At 37.9% G+C, this 20,126-nt stretch overlaps 1 protein-coding gene across 3 annotated transcripts in view; it reads right to left on the bottom strand.

The window, feature by feature from the left end:
* The window catches only part of Spata6 (spermatogenesis associated 6), an 83,427-nt gene that overhangs the window by 22,216 nt on the left and 41,085 nt on the right, over nucleotides 1-20,126 (bottom strand). For 2 of the 3 annotated variants that reach the window (NM_134392.2, XM_039109229.2), the window contains 4 exons: nucleotides 19,536-19,616; nucleotides 15,102-15,395; nucleotides 12,175-12,262; nucleotides 9,534-9,574 (listed from right to left, as the gene is read on the bottom strand). In NM_134392.2, coding sequence (NP_599219.2) covers nucleotides 9,534-9,574; nucleotides 12,175-12,262; nucleotides 15,102-15,395; nucleotides 19,536-19,616 — 504 coding nt within the window. Of the gene's footprint in view, nucleotides 1-9,533; nucleotides 9,575-12,174; nucleotides 12,263-15,101; nucleotides 15,396-16,734; nucleotides 16,878-19,535; nucleotides 19,617-20,126 lie in introns of those variants that run through there. The other variant, XM_039109230.2, reaches the window with a different exon arrangement.

The following is a 20,126-nucleotide window of genomic DNA, read 5'->3' as shown; positions in this document are numbered from 1 at the left end:
AACTATTTCTCCTACTCTCAGCAATATTAAGTTGCTTGTAGTTCTTTGTGTATGATTGGGGCCACCTGGGCTTTCCTCTGTCCACTTAAGCATATCTATTGTTCTTGTCCAGGCCAGGTTTAGACAGTCAGAACATGATAAAATTTCATTAACTCAACACTTTTGAGTAGGAGTGGGACAATTATCTACATTGGTGTATGTAAAATAACGAGCACATATGAATGAACCACAGATTGTTGCTCAGTTTAGCTACTGTGGTACTTGTAGAATTCTATTAAGGAGAAGTAGCTTTAAGACATAAACATAGAACATGAAACATATGTAAAACATGGAGCATTCCAAGAAGTATTAAGGTCCACCAAAGAAAGTAAAACAAGAAAGGAGATCAGAAGTGCTAGAGTGGAATGGAAGTAGATGACAAGGACTTATTTTAAAGGGAGCAGTTGACAGGTACAACACAGTAAAGAGAGCATCATACTAAGGATGTGAAGATACAATGGCCACATTAGGGAATCTGTCCATCAACAGACGGATAAGTGAAGAGAGATATAGTCGTACATATACACAATAAGAGTTTCATTCAGATAAAAACACAAAGTTACATCATTTGAAGAAACGGATACAACTAAAGTTTGTCATGTTGAGTTCAACAAATCTAATGATGTGTAACATGTTAAAGAAAAAATATTTAACTTAGTGAAATAGGAGAGCCCAGAAGACCTACATCCATATGATTTAACCACCTTCATTCCACATGACTTCTCCTGAGAAGGGTTCCCTTCTCAAAACAATACTGATTCTTCTCTTTGTGTGAACAAGCAATTCCCTTCTCAGAACTGATGAATACCTTCTCTATTGCTCCACTATTATGACTTGCTAAGCCTCTAGCCTCTGTGTTTATTAACCCTAAGCTTTTATATAAAAATGTTGTTACATTCTCATACTGAAAGGCCCCCCATTAAAATGTTCCAAACTCTATAAATATCATCACTTAACCTTTCACTTTCAGAGACACTATTGTCAAGGTGGTGCCCCCCTCCCCGCCTCTGCATTATGCCCTAAAAAGCTTCCCTTAAGATCAACAGAGCATACAGTTGGGAAAGACGTCTAGTGAATTAGCTGTTGACAACTCTGAGCCCAGTAAAGTATATAGATGCAAAGATCTTAGACACCGATAAAACCCTCAATGTGTAAATAGCACCTTCCTCTATGATCCTCTAAGATCCCCTCAGCTTCCCTTCTCGGGTGTCTCTCTAGCTGCCATGGTAAAATAACTCTTGTAGTGGTTTGTTAAACCAAGTTCACAATCTTCCAGGACTGCAGAACCCTCTTAATGATATCTGATATTTTCATGTGTTCATTAGACTTGAAAACTGGTAATGCCTTGCTAATGATTCTACAATATAACTGTCTGGTATTTTGTATGAGTTTATAGGAGGAAGTTTCATGTACATGAACATCTATAAATTGCTAAACTCATCTTTGAGCTGCCCGGGGAAGGAGAGCTTTAGCTGTTCTCATTCCAACAGCACACTGGGTTACTTCTCTGATTGTGTGTTTTGATTCACATTTTGGAATTTGCTGTTGTTTGCCTGCTTGCTTCCTCACAGGTGAACTGCCTCCTGGAGAGCTCGCCTCTGACTTTTAGAATCATAGATTCAAGTCCTAAATTTGAAATTATCTGGTTGAATTCCAAACATAGCCAGCACTGACAGACTTTCATGGGCTTTTTTCAGTTTGTTATATGCTTGTTCAAGCCAGATTTAAATTTTTCATATGAAATAAGGCTTTTATGCTGTAGACTATTTATTTAATATTGATAATAATCAATTCTCTGCTCATTTTTAAATGACATAATTTCACCAATGATTCATTAGAAGCAGACCCGAAGGTACTCAAGATGCCTTACAGTTCTTGGTCATGTTAAATCCTTTGTATTTTAACTGCTATAGTCTGGTTTTTACATGATGTACAAAGACCCATGTGATAGAAGTTTAATCCTCAGAAAGAATCCATCAGAAGCTGGTAGAAAAATTGAGAGTGGAGCCAAATAGAAGGTCTAAAATACCCTGACCTCCAATTCTACAGTGTCTGATGCCCTCTTCTGACCTTCATGAGCATAAAGCATGCAAATGGTACACATACAGGCAAAATACATGCCAAATAAAATAAGCCTAAAAACGTTTGAATTAATGGGGGGGTGAGGAGCATAACACCAAAGCACTGTGCATATTATCCCTGGCATTTCTTATGGACCAAACTCGCTCATCTTCGATGGTGGACGCTATGAACATCCATCTTACTATGGAATACCAACAACAATAGAGATGATTTCCACTTGTGTTCCATTTTTATTTCCAGCATGACAGTTTCAGTCATAAAATCCTTGTCAAGGGGCAGGAAAGAAGTTCAAATCTAGAATACCACAGAAACCACTAGACATCTATCACAACTCATTTGTCCTCCTCCAGAGTAGATATTGCTAAGGAGCAACCTTTGCCTGAGGAGAGGCACGGTGGTCAGTTCTTGGCAACCAAACATAAACAAGTGCCCATTCCAAGACCAGGCTCTTAAGAAACAGCCTTCTCCATGCCTACACAGGTACCTGTGAAGTCAAAGATTAAGAAGAGCCACAAATGGGTTAATGCATAGGATGAAACAGGAGTTCAGAAGCACCTTCTAGTTGTTAAATGATCAAAATGTAAATCTCTACTATATTTAGCCTCTGAAGTTAAAAGTCTTATTTGTACAACAAATAGCATTACCCTAAGCAATTCAGAACTGGTATTTTAATATACTATCCCTAACATAAAGCTAAATATTCATTTATGCATTCCTTGGGAGCAGGCAGCAAGGGAACAGATATTTGGGGATAGAGAAGTTAAGATTCATGTAAAACGGCAGCAAAAATTTTTAATAAAACTCTTGCCTAAAATAGGTTGGAAAATAGACCACATAACTTCCAAGCTTATGTCTCTAAGGAAACAGCAGGGAAGAAACATGAGCAGCCCTGGGTCTTATCTGCATTTAGCAACAGCTCTCAAGAAGTAATGAGCTCATATGAAATCAATCTGTGTCCATCGAGAGATGAAAAATGAGAAAATGTGATAAATATAATGGAATATTATGTGACCTTAAAAAGTGAGGAAGCCCTGCTATTTGCAATTAAATGCATGATTCCAGAAGTTGTTTTGATAAATAAGCCAGACACAGAAAGACAAATGACTATGACCTCACTTACCTGTAGAATCTGAAAAACAATTCCTCGAAGGAGGTGTAAAGTGGAGACTGTCAAGGGCCACAGTGGGGAGGCCTTTGGCCAAAAGTGCAAAGATCTATTGTACAACATAGTGACTACAGTTAAATGTGTGAAAATGCTAAGACTTTAAATGTTCTCATCAAGAAGGTGTAAGATAATAGATGTTATGTATATCTAATCACATGTGTACATGGATATACACACATGCTCTAATATAAATATGTGCATAAGATATAAATTCTGTACAGAAAACATAAAATTTTGCCATTTACACTTTAGAAACTGAGGAGTTATAGGAAGAAAGTGATGTTGTTAGGAAAGAACTGTTTTGAGAATAGAAATTAAGAGATACAAGTCAGAAAAAGTTAAAAATGGTATAAGGTTAAGATGCAAAAATGATTTGAGCATTAAAACAGAAACAAAACATTAAAGCTTTTCCATTAAACAGAGAGACTAAAAAAAAAGTCAGGTTAAGAGGTTGCTCTACAGGAAAATACTTTCTGAACAGAATGCTATTAACACTAGCACGAAGATGAATTAATAAATGCAAAGCAATGAAAATGAAAAGCAAAGGACCCTGTGATTCGGAAAAAGTAGCTAACAATAGTAAAGGAGGATTTGTGCCGACTGCACATCTGATAGGGGCTAATACTGAAGATTGATTGATATATGCTGGACATCAAAAAGAATTTGAAAATGGGGAACAGAGAATTCTCAGAAAGAGGAAACACAAATGGCTGAGCAGCACTTAAAGGCTCAACATCCTTAGTTGTTACGTTAGAAATTATGTTAGGAATGCTATGTCACATTATGTTAGAAATGCAAATCAAGCCTATTTTGAGATTTCACCTTATACTAGCCAGAATGGCCAAGATCAATAAAACAGTGACAGCTCATGCTGGAAAGGATGTGGAATAAGGGCAACACTCATCCACTGCTGCTGGGAGTGCAAACCTGTGCAGCCGCTATGAAAATCAGTGTGACAGTTCCTCAGGAAGATGAGAATCGATCTACCTCAAGATCCAGCTGTACCTTTCTTGGGGATGTACCCAAAGGACACTCATCCTACCACAGAGACACTTGTCCAATCATGTTCACTGCTGCTCTATTTATAATAGCCAGAAATTGGAAAAATCTAGGTGTCTGTCAATAAATGAATGGGTAAAGTAACCATGGTACATTTACTCAGCCATTAAAACAGAAAATAATATTTGCAGGTAAGTGTATGGAACTTGGAAAAAATCACTCAATAAGGTAGACAGAAATAAAATCATGGCATGAATTCACTTGCATGTGGTAGATGTTAGTGTTAAGTGTTTGCTTTAATAAGCAAACTATAACCCATATGACTATAGAGTATGTATAGAAGGACTGGGGATAGGCAGAAAATGGATCCTAAGAAAGAAATAGAATAGATCAGTTGATCTCAACCTTCCTAATCCTGTGACTCTTTAATATAATTCTTCATATTGTGGTGACCCCCAACCATAAAATTACTTTGTTGCTATATCGTAGTTGTAATTTTGCTATTCTTAGCAAAAAAAATTATAATGTGCAGGATATCTGATATGTGACGTATAAAGGGATCATGACCCACAAATTGAAAACCATTGGAACAGATAATTATAGATGGTCAGGGGTGGTACCTAGAAGAGAGGATCAGACGAGTAACAGGAAGGGTAAAGGCAGAAATAAGGGAATACTGGTAGGGATCACTAAAACTAAGAGCCATTTGAGGGGTCATATGGAAACATTGCAGTAATAGTAAAATATATATACATGAAGGTGATCTAAATGAAATCACCAAATGAAAGGGGAGACAAAGCCCCAATTAGACATCTTTCATAACCAAATGAAGCTTAAAGGACTGGGAATGGGTTAAATATAAATGAGTTCTTGGCCAAAGGGGTCCTATGGGAAGCCTCAAAGAATCCAGTCATTGCCAAGGTTATTGGTTGCTCCCCACAGACTGACAAGTAAAGCTGTTTTCCTGAAAACAACACCTAAAACACAGAGAAGTTGCATTGTTGCCTACCTGAACTCATCATGCTATCAGAGAAGAAAGGTAAAGAAAGGTTAGCCATGAGCCCTTCAGTCTGCACAGGCGACCTGTATACAAGATAAGCTGGTGCAGTGGTGGCACAAAGCTGGTGAGAGTTCCCAACCAACATCTAAAATGACTGAAGACACAGTGCCTGAGATGGACCTCATACCTACCCAGCACTGCTTGGGTGGCCAAGTGCCTGAGACTAAGTAGGTCAAGGACTAGGGGAAGACCAATTGCTGCTGTTCTGCCAAAGGAACTTGGCAGTAAGATAATTCCTAAGGATTTCCTGCTATACTCTTAGATACCTTGCTCAATCCTCATCAGAAAAGCTTCCTCTTGCGGCAGACAGGAGCAGATACACAGCCAGACATCGTTTCAGCGCTAAATGTAATCTCCCCATCAACCCTTCCCCCCTCATGGCTCAGGGAACTGCAGAAAGGGAGGATAAGGAGTGCAGGCGCAAGAAGTGATAGAGGACCACCAAGGAGTCAAGGTCTTCTAGATTCAACAAAGCTGGTGCACACATGAAGTCACAGAGCCTAAGGCAGCATGCACAGGGACTGCATGAATCTGCACCAGATGGGGTTTTAAAATGAAGAAGTGAGGGGCTTGGGATTTAGCTCAGTGGTAGAGCGCTTATCTAGGAAGCGCAAGGCCCTGGGTTCGGTCCCCAGCTCTGAAAAAAAAGAATGAAAAAAAAATAAAATGAAGAAGTGGACACATGACCCCCATCTCTAACCCTAACACTCTCTCCAATTGATAGCCACTCACAAGTGAAAGATTAGTTTTCTCCAAGGGAGTCGCACTGGGAAACAGAACATTCGTTAAGGGTAGGTCCATGAATGGTATCTTTGGAGGTTCTTTTCTCTTATAATGTGGAGTCACGATATTTTTCTTTTATTTTCTTCCTTTTTTAAAAAAATTGGGATGCTTCTCAATTTCAGTAAGTTGGTTTACTATTAGTTTATTTAGTTTATTTAGGTTTGAAATTCTCATAGAATTTATTTCCCCTAAATACTTGCAAAGTAATCATAAGGAGAGCAGCATTCATTTGAAGCAGATAGTTAAAGGAATAGAGATGACATGGTGGAATGTTTGAGATATTTTGTGTGCATGCACGTGTGCATTGAAACTTGGCAGAATCAACCAAGATTAATTTTAAGACATTTAACATACACTTTAGGGAAAAACAATATATTGCACCATCATTAATTTAAAAACTAAAAATCACTCATTCTTACAGCCATTCTCTCCATACCTGATGCTCAACCCTCCTCAAACCTCTCCCCATACCCTCTTCCAAAAGTTCTCTCCCTTTGGTCCACATGGGGGACATCATGAGGACATACCACCTCGGATAGGGGAGACTCCCAAGAATTAATAGGGTGACCTTAGCTGAGCCTCACAGAGGCAAAGATATGGAACCTGAAGAGGTCACCTCCTGTAGCCAGACAGGAACCCCCAGTAGAGAAATCTGCCCACAAAACTTTTCACCTAGATTTTATCTTTTATACAGGAAATGCAGGGACAGGGGATAGAGCAGAGACTGAGGGAATGACCAGCAATGACCAACCCAACTTGAGACCCATCCTATGGGCAAACATGAATCCCTGACACTATTAATGATATTGTTATGCTTGCAGTCAGGAGTCCAGCATGGCTGTCATCTGAGAGACTCCATCCAGCAGCTAACTAGACCAGATGCAGAACCACAGCATTGAATGGAGACTGGGGACTCTTATGGAAGACCAAAGGGGTGTGTGGGGGTTGGGGTGGGGGTGGGGGAATAAAGGGCTCTGAAGGGCATAGGAACTCTGCAGGAAGACTAACAAAGTCAACTAGCCTGGACCCTTAGGGGCTCTCAGAGGGTGAACCACCAACCAAAGAGCATACACAGGCTGGACCTAGTCCCCTCCTCTAATATGTAACAGACATGCAGCTCGGTCTTCATGTGGGTCCTGAACAACGGGAGTGGGGACTATTCCTAACCCTAAAGCAAAGTATGTCTGCAGAATGTGTTCTTCTAGCTGGGCTCCCTTGTTTGGCCTCAGAAGGAGAGGGTGCACCTAACCCTACAGAGACTTGGTGTCCCAAGGTAGGGGGATACCCAGGGGGACTTCCACTCACTCTGAGGAAAAGGGGAGGTGGAGGAACTGTGAGATGGGAGGACCAGAAAGAGGGGTAATGATTGGGATGTAAAATGAATAATTTTTAAAATTAAAGTAAAAAAATAAAAGAAAATCACAGTATATGGTTTTAAAGAAACAAATAATTGTATACATACACTCCTGTGATCATAAAGTAAATCACTGGGTTTTGTGTAGATGTAAAACTCTCAGTTCTGGTAACTAGCAATCTGCTTTTCACCTGTTTAACATTCCGCGTGTCTCGAAAGCCATGTATGATAGAAAATAAATCTCCATTGTTTCAAATCATCCTACTCTTTGCAGAACATGTCAGTTCAGCTCAGCATCTTTCAAACCACTTTCCCTATGCAATTGTAATAACATTGTAAATACTCAAAATGTTTTTAAGATGTCTTCTCCAATGAGCACCAATGTATTAAATAAATACCTACTATACACAAGACATGTGCAACTGCACATGAGAAAAATGCAGACACTGGTTAAGGATGGAGTAAACAGTAGAACAAAAATGCGACTAAAAGAATGAGTACTTACGAACAGAGATGATTCGTAAGCATCCACGTTAAGGAGAATCTAATTTGTTCAAGAGATCAAATCAAGACTGAAAATCTAGAAACTGTCAAGGAGGAGGCAGAGGCTATAACAGGTGTGTGGCAGCCTCAAGAAGAATGCAGTTGTCCCTCAGCACAACCATTCACTCAAAGCCATCGCTAACTTCTCTTTTCTCAACGAACACTGTACTTACTCCAACGCCTCCTCCTGTCGCTTTCCTTCTGAAGATTTACTTGTCTCTCTCTTCCTGTATGTCTCCAGGGGACACTTCAAAAAGAATTCCTTTTTCTAGATACTCTCTGGAACACTCCAAACTTCATAGTTCTTTTCCTGATGAAATCCTTTATTTTTCTACTACTTGAGTATTTATCAACTAACTACTATTTGTCCATAAAAACAATCCTTTATTCTTTCCATAATCAATGTAATAAATGCATTTCCATGAAAATCTCCAATCTGGGTTGAGAAATCACCTGTGAAATTACTCCCTACTCACTGTCCCCAAGGGAATCCCTAAAAGTTATGAATCTAGAGGAGGGTAGGAGATTAAAGCTGCTCTGAGGTACAGTTCTTAGAAGAACACACTAGAAAAAGTGTCTTGACATCTATCTTTAAATGAACTAGTCAACTTACAGCCAGATTAGTGTCATAAAATTTTATCCTGTTCTTTCCATATTTGTTTTAACAATCTACTCACACGATTTGCATTATACACACATATACATATATATTATACATATCCTATTATATAGCAATATGATAAATAATAGCAATTATTAAAAAGCAAAATCAATAAAATGGACAATATCCTAATACATATTGATTGGGAAGATTGTAAACAAAGATGAAAATAAATATATAATTATAAACTGTGTAACATTAAAGGAAATGACAAAAGTCTGCCTTTAGGATAACTAAGAAATCTTCACTCTTCCATGTAGGATATTAGACATGATGCTATCTCTCCTGTGCATGTATATGTAGATGCTACATATATATGTATATATATATTATATTATATAAATACATATATATGTGTACATATATATAATTTATTACATGAATGCATTAAACACATACTCATATCACATAGGCAAATACATGTGTGTCTGTGAGTACATATTTTACACATATGCATTAAATACACATACTCATATTACACAAGCCAATGCTTGTATACACATGCACACATGCATATGGGGGTCTTCCCTCAATATCTCTTGTCTGTCTGTCTGTCTGTCTGTCTCTCTAACACACACACATACATACACACACACACACTTTCAACAATTAGTCCAAGTAGATAATGAAGCCCACATCATATCTGTAGGAAGACACTCAGTGAAGGCCCACTACACCACCTTGGCACAGAAACCAAAACCATGGCATTCCATGCTCTGACAATTACTGTTTTCATGTCATCTTATAAAATGAAAATGATCACTTCCACTAGATTTTGTATAGCAGAAATAGACTTATGCTGTCTGAAAGCCAGGGAAGTTGTCCTAATATAACTGGTTTAACACACCTTGTAGTCCTTGGCTCTGCAGCAGCCAAGATGAGGATGATCTGCAAAAGATTGTACAGAACAAAGGATCAATGGTCAACATCAGAAAAGCAAGAAATTGGCTTCATTAGAGTAGAAAATTATTATTATACAGAGACACAAGAATAATTCTTTTTGGTAAACCAATGAATCTGCCCAAAAATAGTAAGGTAAGATTGCAGTCAATAAATCATGGTATGTTCCTTATGTCTACAGCAGGGCATATGCAACATGCAGACTTCGGTGGTGACCGGCTGTCACTCAGTCCTTTAAGATCCAAGACTGACTCTATGGTCCCAATCATTCTCCTTAAACTTTTAGGTCAATATTCCAAATCTGTCTGATGTCTAATCTCTTTTAACATTGTCTAAAAGTTGTATATTACTGAAATTGCTAACATGATTAAAAGCAAAAAATTAAATAATTCCAACATCAAATTTTAATTCAAGCAAGCTGGGGCTTATTTTCTAATTCTGTCACTTTAGATACATTTTTTCCAGTCAAGTTACATACTCCATCTCTGATTCAGTCCTCATTTCAAAAGGATGAAACAATGCTTATCTATGTCAGAATCAAAATCCAGACTTACATACATTACATAACCTGTGAGAGAGGTCAGTATATACCAAATAGTAGCTTTGAGATCAAATCCTAAACCTCTCCTCAATAATGGCATCCTAGAGTGCGTGGATAGTACTTAAATAACTCACAACTTGACTCAAGCTTCAAGTATTATAGTCTGTTAGATTGCTAGACTTTCACTGAGCAAGTCAGAATCCTAATTGGTTATTCTCCATCACCTATTCTAGTAAACTTTCTAGATTTTATTTTCTCAGCTTTATCCAGAATATCTACAGGTGTCAAGACACAAGATAGTTTATATTCAGTATGTTTTCTTCTTTTACAGCACAAGATGTTTGTTTCCTTGGTGTCTTGAACCATGCTAGATATCAGTGAAATGTTAATGTACTTCACACAAGGTTAATGTCGCAACTTACCATCAATAGTAATCAAATTACTTCAACTACTCTTCGAAATTAAAAAAAAAATAGTCTAAGTCTCACTCCTCTCCAAGCAAATACACATATGACCACAAAGAGCAGAAGAAATCAAAGTCTAACAAGGTCATGGTTTAATTCACACACATGTGTACACACACACACACACACACACACACACACACACACACACACACAAGTGTTAAAGACTGAGGTAACATTTCTCTGGCAACTAATATATACCACCAGTTCCCATATTAACACATTGATATGCCTTCTGCTTTTCACAAACCATTCATAAAGTCAGCATAATTTGACAGTCTCATATTTTTCTCTCATTTTTTACATATTCAGCTTATATTCTGATGTTCAGTTTCCCAAAGTTCACATTTAATCATGTTCACCAACAATAAGGAGCCAACTAAGCTCTAAATGCAGGAGACAAAGAAGATAAAAATCATAGCCTATGGACATAAAGAATTCTGAATCTATTTTAGTTACATTGTACAATGTTCAACAACAGAAGCATAAAAGAGCAGGCTAGACAGGAAAAGTACAGGCAATTAATGATATAAAATGTATCAGAGGGTAATCCCTCAAGGTTGAAGACAATAAAAAAGCTTTGTAAACCTGGAGAAACTTGAGAAATAGTAAGTCTCTAAACTTTCATACGGTTTCTATGATAATTAAACAATGAAATCTAAGTAGTCAGAATAGCTGCTAGCAGAAAAGGTTCTGAAATTTTAGCTATTGCTTCTTATCAAATAATGGTATTAAACATGTTAAAAACTAAGTATCTGTATCTCCTCCTGTAAGATTTCTATGTTGAAGCCCTTACTCCCAGTGTAATGGTTTTCTGGAAGGTGATCTCATTTAGATGAGGTCATGATGGTGGGCCTCAAGAAACAATCCTTGTTCTTGGAGAAGAGATACCAGGGACCTTGTTCTCAGTCACTCCCTTTCTTGCTCTCTTTCCTCTCCCTCCTCCCTAAACAAAGTCATGTGAGTACTCAGTGACAGGGTAGAAGATAAGCTATCTTCCCAGCATCTTGGGCTTGGCTTTCTGAAGTTCCATAAATGCAGAATATGTCACAGTCATTTGCTTATTAAATGAAGTATTCTACAACATTTTTTACAGCATCCCTTAAAACCCTGGCTCCAGGGTCTTTAAAACTGGTTTTAAAGATGGAGTTGTGTGTGTGTGTGCGCGCGCGCGCGTGTGTGTGTTTCAAACCCATAACTGAGTTAATTCACTATTGTATTTCTTAAAATCTACCCTATAAATTAACATATGTTAACATGAGAAATGTGTTTCATAGTCAAATTAGTGTAGAAAATGTTGAGTAGAACACAATTCAAGTTATTTTACTGAAAAGCAGTATAGTATTCAATAGGATAAAATTAGTTAATATTCACTTTTAATTTCAAAGAATAAAATGCTTTTAACAGCACAGAAATCATATTCTTTCTAGCAACTACATATATAAGTCTCCAACAAGCTGTAAGAAAACTTTATCATGATATCCAATGATGCAGCAAAAAAATGTATTTTCATTAATCAGTGCCATGTAAGGCCTGACATTAGCACAAGCATCTGGAGTAGGAAAAATACAGCTTTCTCTTACCACTGTGCATCCTGACCCATCCATCTCGTTCACAGTCTCTGCCAGGTGATCCAAAAAAATTGTCAGCCCTGGGACTTGGGGGATCAACCTAGAGGAAAGAGGACTTGCAGTGTGAATGAGCACTTCCGCCTTCTCTCTCCATTCTAGATCTTACTGCATTGCTAAGCAACTAGAAAGCACACAACACACACGGTGAATTCCACAGTGCCTGAGTCCCAAAGTCAGTTTAATCGTTCATGTACAATGCATTTTTAACAAAGCTGAAGTTAAATGCCACCCAAAAACAACAAATTTTCAGTTAAGAATGTATGACTCTGTCTCATAGTTTGTTTTTAACTACAACGTTTCACAAAAATAAAACCATCCTATAGTGACCTCCTCTGCCTTCCTTAAAGAGAGTTTACCAATTTCCCACCTTCTTAGCAAACACACTGAACTCAAACAGTGCCTTTCTATGCTGTTTGTACTTGACAAATAAGGTCAACTACACTTTCTAACTAACAATAACTATGTCACAGTGAGGTAAATGCCTCAAAAACATGGGCTACAGACCAAAATTAAAATCTTTTGTGAATCTAAGAACAATAAAACGAGGAAAAGGTTAACTTGGGATAATGAAAATGTAGATCATGTGTTGTAAGAATTTTGACTTCTTTAAAAACCCAGTTATGTTATATTAAAATATTTGTTTTAATCCCAGGTGATGATATGGGACTGCTTCAGATTGTCCACAGCTGCTAACTGCTGATTATGATTGCCTTTCCTCTACAAGGGTCGTAGTTCTGCCAGCTGCAAATGGTTTACATTTGGATTTTGGTTACTCTAGAGAGGGTAATAGATGTGATAGCCCTAAGAGGGCCTGGGGTGGCTGCTGTTCCTCCTGCTGCTGCTGTTGCTATTGCTGGATTGCTGGAGATATCCTGATGATGGAGACTGGACTTGCCCCGAGGAACCCAATGTCCCTAACCAGCAGGAAGTAGTCCAAAGAGGTCTAGGCCCCCTTTCCCCTCCCTTCTATCTCCTACTTAGTGTTGGGGCATTGGGAGGGATTGGTGTGGAATAAGGGTTGGAAGGGTTGTAGATAATAGAACCCAATAAAGTAACCCAAAAAGCACGCCAACAATCATGTATCTGATAAGAAATTATTACCTAAGTCATATGAAGAATTCCTCTAAGTCAACAACAACAATAAAAACATTGTAAAATGAGCAAAAGACTTGAGTAGATATTCTAAAAGATATTCACTAATGCATGAAAAGATGATTAACATCATCATTCTCTAGAAAAATGCTAATCAAACTTCAATGAGATGCCACTCAGGCTAAGAGGACTATGGAGAAAATTAAGCAGGCTTAATTTTGGATACAGGCTAATGCTTGCCTGTATCCAAGAGGTCCTTGATTCCTCACTACCACAGAAAAATGAGAGGGAGGGGGACAAACAGAAAGAAGGTGCTTATGAGAATGTAAGAATTGCCACCACCTTACACAGCTGCTGGGAATGCAAACTGTACAGGCACTCTGAGGAACACTTTGGCAAGTCTTCAGACTAAATATACAATTATGATATGACTGGGTCTTTACACAAAAGTGCTGAAAACAAGCATTTATTCAAATACTTGTACACACATTGCTCATTAAAGCATTGTTAAGTAGTAGCCAAGCATATAAGCAACACAGGCCTCTATCAACAGACATATAAACAAAAGATATATAAGCAAAGAGAGACATAGCTATACAATGTAATGCCCGGTGTGAAAAATTGTGTGCAAACGTGTGCAACATCAATGAGTTGTGCTAAGATTGTATGACTCTATTTAGGTGAAAAGGCAGAACAGACAACCATACAGAAACAAGATTAGAGGCTTTGAGAGTGATGGAGGCAGATAGGATGGGAGCACTTCATGAATATATGGTTCCTAATGGGGAAGGTCTTAAGGTACCACATGAGAATCCCCTTGGTACACTGAGTTGTACGCTTTAAGATAGTTGGAATGGTAAATTGTGTGTATTTGTGTAACACCAGCAAAAGGTTATGTTAGCCACAGGAGAAAAGATGGCCAACTCACCTAGGCAATCACAGCAGTGTATCCTGAGCCTGTTAACGGGTTCTGAAAGTCCCTTCTTAACTAGGACTGTCTTTTGAGTCATGCCCTGTTCATCTCATTAAGGTTTTTGCATATGAGTGCATAAAATTAAACCTCTCTTTCTACCAGTTTCCTAAGTACTTCAAAAACATGAATGGTTGACAGTCCCTCAACTCCCTTTAAAACCGATGCCACTCAAGAATATAGGGGATCTTTATATGTTTACTTACAAGACATTTTTGTTCACACAAAAGCTAAGAGGAAAACTTCTGAAATAAAAATTAGATTTTTTGTCTGCTTTAATTTGTTTTTGAGAAAGAATTTTACTATGTATCCATGGCTGTCATGATTCCAAAGGCCCTCCTACTCATACCCACCGGTCAAGGGCTGGCTACAGAGATTCAGGATCCAAGACCTTCCCAAAGGACTTACTCTCAGAGGACATCTGCATCCACTGCCATTCTTTAAAAGGCTGGAATGGGTTCCTTTTTTATAGGAAACTTTTTTTCTCCTTTAAAATGTTACTTTAGCATTTTAGTATCAGTGTTCAACTACAGAATTAAAACACTGCCCACTGTGTATGGTGAGCAGGAATGGGTACTTGGAAGAGTTTATATGGCATTCATAATGGAGCCCAATCTGTCAGCATTAAAAGGCATAAAGGGGGAACAAAAAGCATATTCATTGGTTTTATGTTAGTTTTCTTCCTCTAGCTGGTGGCTAAGAGTTCAAGAAAGGAAATTATTTATATGAGCTACTTATTGAAATCCGTTTCAGCATAATATTTTAGTGGCAGAGTAGATTTGATAAGTCTCAAGTGGAAATGCTTATGAGCACATACATGTCTAATCACAAATGGAGGCTTATCTGTTTCCTTTTTGAATTCATAGGGTCCCAGATTTAAATGGGCCAGCCGCCGCCGGGTGTCTTCTGAAAGCTCACACATTCGTCTCTTTGTGTAGGGAGATGGAGAATGTGACTTTGAAGAAATTGTAGGCTGTTCGTAGTTCTTGGTGTTTATGCAGTATTTACTCCTCTCTGGTGACTTGGACTTTTTCTTCTGTGATCTTGATGTTCTACATTGCAGTCTGCCGTGGGGTTTTTCAACTGGAGCTGAATGGTAAGTAAATTTATCCTAAACATAAAAAATAAACGTTCATGTGGACAGAAGGTACTTTTTAAAACTCTACAGATGGGAAGATACTTTTAAGAGTAACTCAAAGTACACAAAGGCTACAAAATCAATTGGATCTATCATCTGTGCTGACACAGAAAAAACTCAAATTTATATTCCCCTAGTTAATAAAGTTCTTAAGTCTAACACCGGCTTAATACAAATTAAAGACCAATGCTTAATCACTTGTAAAGTTCCAAGAAATAAACTTATTTTCAAAATAAGCCAAAAACTTATTTTTCAGCAAGCTAAGAATACAAAAAATGTTTATTGTTTAGAGTACATATTCAAGTAATAGGCTATAAAGTTTAAAATTAATATAATTTTTAAAACTCCATACTGAGTCTGAGTACAGTGTGCTCACACATGTCTGACCCTGGCTAGGATGCTAAGGCAGTTGGCTCCAGGGCAACAAAGGACCCTGTCTAAGAGTAAACTTGTTTAGCTAATTTTAAAATCATAAAGAAAACTACTAAAAATAAGTCTTATTCATTCTTCTGTAATCATGTAGAACACACGTACAACACAAGAATGTAAAGTACTTGACAGCTATTTTACTGAAGTGTTTCACTTGAGTTACATACAATATAGAGCAGTGTAAGATCCAAGACATAACTTGACAATTCAATAACAGATAAAAAGACCAATGTTTTTCTGGTTCTATATTTTTATAAAAGTAAATATGCATAAAACAAAGATTGTAAACTTTAATAACCAATACTTATATTTTCTTAAAAATATGGTAAGTATCTGAAATTTAAAAATGTAAAGTCTGAAGTTTAAAATAAATGTAAGCCAGGCTCAGCATCATGTAACTACATATCTAGCTATGTGGAAGGCTGAGGCAAGACAGCTTCCGGTGCCTCTGAGTTTTAAGTCAGGCTGGGCAAAATAAATGAGGCCCTGTGTAAAATAAAATATGATAAAAATGAAACGAATCCGATAGCCCCAGCTTTGCTGCTTTTCAGGTCATCATTCTGCTACAAGCTGCCTTACAAATGCCTCCCTAGACAGAATGGAAGTAAACCGTACACTTCTTCAGACACTGTCTAGAGTCCTGATTTTTAGTTAGGAAAATAAACTGCTAAAGATCTTTAACTTCTTGACTTCATCCCTTAGAAAACCACCAGTCCAAAGTTGTTCTCCACTTTTTCAACCCCCTCCTTATGTACACTCATGAAGTGATAAAAATATATATGTGAATCAAAATAAGAGCCAGTTTTTCCAAGTCAGTAACACAAAGGAAAAACTCAGAATGTTTCTGGTGAGAACAGTCCCCGGGTGCTATACAGGCCAGTACATCAGGTCATTTTCCTCTGGTTCTTGCTGTGCTCCAGGACCTTCTCCCACGATGGTCAGTGACCCACTGAGTCTGGCAGGCCTCTCCTCCCCTTCATCTACTCTGTGACGTCACACTGACTCTCATGAGTCAGACATTCTAGAATCACAAAGGGTCTCTGAAGCTTCCTGAAACATTCAAGCAGCACTTCGAACACCTAGAATTTGGACCAACTTTAATCTGTTAAGCACAACTTGAATTTCTCCTCTGTACAGACCCACTGCATCTGTTGTCTTCCTCACAAAAATCTCATTTCCTCAACCTATTTCTTCTACAATGTGCCTGTTATTAATCCCCATGTCACATCAGTCTCCGACCTTCTATCTCCTTGTTCTTTATACAATGTTGGCCTCCAGGAACAGCTAAATTCCTAAAGCCATGGTTGAGTTGTTTTGTACATACCCATCTCTGATTATATCCAATCTCAAAATACCATCTGTCTGCGGTAAAGTTTTTTACTTCCGTACATTTTCTTAATGAAGTTACAAGCATCAAGGCATCGGCTACCAACCCATGGTGTCCAGGCATGCCCATGCCACAATTCCCCTGGCTTTGACTACTAGGATACTGGCTGCTTATCCTCTTACCAAAATGACCTCCATAATTTCCTTTCCTATACCTACACCCTGGGTTTCTTCCCCAGGATCATGCTAGCCGTAACTATGAAAACTTTATCAATAGGTCACTATTAAAAATGGCTGCCAACTCTTCTGAAATACTCCCTACAGCAAGTGGAGAAGCCAGGACTATTAACCTGCTAGATGAGTCTTCCTCATCACCACAGCTGCGATCAATGACAAAGGTGAACATTCCCCCTCCAAATACAAGTTCTGCCAAGTTCCAAGTGTGGGCAAAACACCCTAAATCATTCTGGCTTAGCAAGTCAATCTGGACTGAAGAAATCATTCTGTAGCCCCCAGAACTGAGAAGTGCTTGCTCCTTTAAACCATTGAGTTAACAAAGATTGTTCTACAGCAAAACTTAAGGAATAAAGTACTTATCATACTAAAAGGTCTATCAATATGTCAATATCTATGTAACAGCAAATTCTACTTTGAAACAGGTAAAAGAATTAGAAAATTATTTTTCTCCTGGAAATTCACATCAATACAATTAATATTTTGAATCCCGTAGGTTGCTGACAAATGTAAACTTTGAGTTTGAAAATAATACTTTCCTCCTTCTTTCCCTCTCTCCTCTGGCCTTCCTGCCTTCCCTCCTTGCTTTTTTTTTCTCCTCCCCTCCTCCCATCTCCTCTCTCCTCTCTTCCCCCATCTCCATCCTCCTTGGCCTTAACAGGGAACTGAACCCTGAACCTCATGCATGATAGGACAAATGGCCTATTGAATCATATCAAGCTATATCTATAGACCTAGTTTAAAAAATGTCTGACATAAAAACTTACTCTCTTACATCTTTGTTTAGTAAAGTTCAAGCAACAACTCAAAACAAGTAAAAAGAAAAGAACAGTATTTTTTCCAGAAAATGTTAGTTCATTAGTACTTAAAGTGCAGTGACCCTAACTGATGGGGAGGGCCTTACAGTTAGAAAGGCTCTTGTGTTGAGACGTACAATTGGAATGTTTACGCTGTTCTTCGTGAATGCTTTATGTCCCATAAGAATTAAAAAATAAAAAGATTTCTTTCTCTTCATTCATGAGCTATATGCTAGTTCAGAGAAAGAAAAAAAACTGAATCCTAGGCAAAGCCTTTTTAACAATTTACAAATGCACACAGTGAGTATCTCAGAAGCAAGTCAGTCAACTTTCCCATACACTGGAAGCACAGCTGGTCAGATTTCCAGCATCTTTGTCCAAATGATAAATAGCTACAGACTGACTATGGCATCCTGAATATCTTGTTAACAAAATATTGCTTCCTCCAATACTCTGGGAACTCGCTGTACCTGTCCTAACCAAGGTCACAGTTATTGTCTTCAGAAAATTAATTTTAACACTGTAATAGAGCAAATTACTATTCTACTCTGTCCATAATTGACCCAGTTCTGCCCCAAGTGAATCCTCTGAGTTTCATATGTGACTGGTTCTTCATCACAGCTAGCTCACTATTACATGACTGCTAGCCCTGAAGAGATGACCATGGCAAGGTCACTTGTCCATCAGAAGACTGCCCTGTGGCCCAGTAACAATTAGAATAAGAGGAATAACAGGTGCAGAAGCTTATTGAAGGAAACCATCACATGCAGGAGTTGTTTAGGCTGGAACATCCAAGCTTGCTTTGATCTGACAGGACCAGTATTGTCACTCCATTGAACAACAGTCCTCTAAGGAGTTAGACACATTCAAGAAGTCACATTCAATAAGCCTCAAGTTCCCCGTCTAAAACCTCAGTCACATTTGTTTAAAGCTATCTTCTGCCCTCTGTGCAGTCACCTGTAACATCTGCAAAATGTATGAAAGACTCCAAGTTTTTTTTGGCAATTCCTAATCTCAACATCCTTCTGGCAGTTTGACTGTTACTGTATTAAAAGTCTATGAAGTAAAGTAAGTAAATAACCAGACAGACAGTGCATGGTGCCCTCTGCCACAGGGCTGGGACTGCGGTGCTCTCTGCCTCAGGGCTGAGCATGGCCTTGTCCTGCTTACTAAGAGGCAATCAGGTTGCTGAGTCCCTTGTTACCTACTTTACTCAAACCACAGATTGAGGGGGAGGTGAAAAGAGATGTAGCCAGAACACAGGGCTAAAGCTTGCCAGACACTATCAACATGAGTCCAGTGAACTTTAAGCAGTTAGTCTTTTAACCTGAGTGCGGCACTTTCTTGAGCTTATCAGACATTCGGTGATCACTGAAGTTGTAGAAAATTCCAGCTTTGGAGCAATTCCCTGTGAGATTAAAAAATGGTATTATTATATATTGCCAGGAAAAGGATAGTGGTGAGAAAAGGATTTAAAATAACAAATATTTGTCAAAACTGAGCACCGCATTTATTAGTTTGATCTGTTTATTATCATAAAGAAAATAGTAATGATAAATGTTAATAATTAGCAGTTTCAATGCTAATGATTTTGTTAGGAACAATTACATTACTTTTATGGAATAATTAACAATTGTTTTCATTTCAACTGTCTCTTTGTCGAAGTGTTTGAAGATTTTAAATTATGATATATTAGCCATAAATGTAAATGTATTTAATTGATTTCAACTCTTTATATTTATATTTATATTTAAAACATTGAACTATATAATCAAGAAATGCTTTATTTAGCCATTTCATAAATTCTACATACATCAAAACACCATTGTCTATCATAAATATATAATACTTAACTGTCCATTAATTTTTTATTATTTATTGCATTTTGATTAAAATAGAATTGCATTACTTTTCCATT

This window comes from Rattus norvegicus, chromosome 5 (genome assembly GCF_036323735.1).
Source record: "Rattus norvegicus strain BN/NHsdMcwi chromosome 5, GRCr8, whole genome shotgun sequence".
In the NCBI taxonomy this organism is placed as follows: Eukaryota; Metazoa; Chordata; class Mammalia; order Rodentia; family Muridae; genus Rattus; species Rattus norvegicus.
This window is presented reverse-complemented; position numbering and strand designations above follow the sequence as displayed.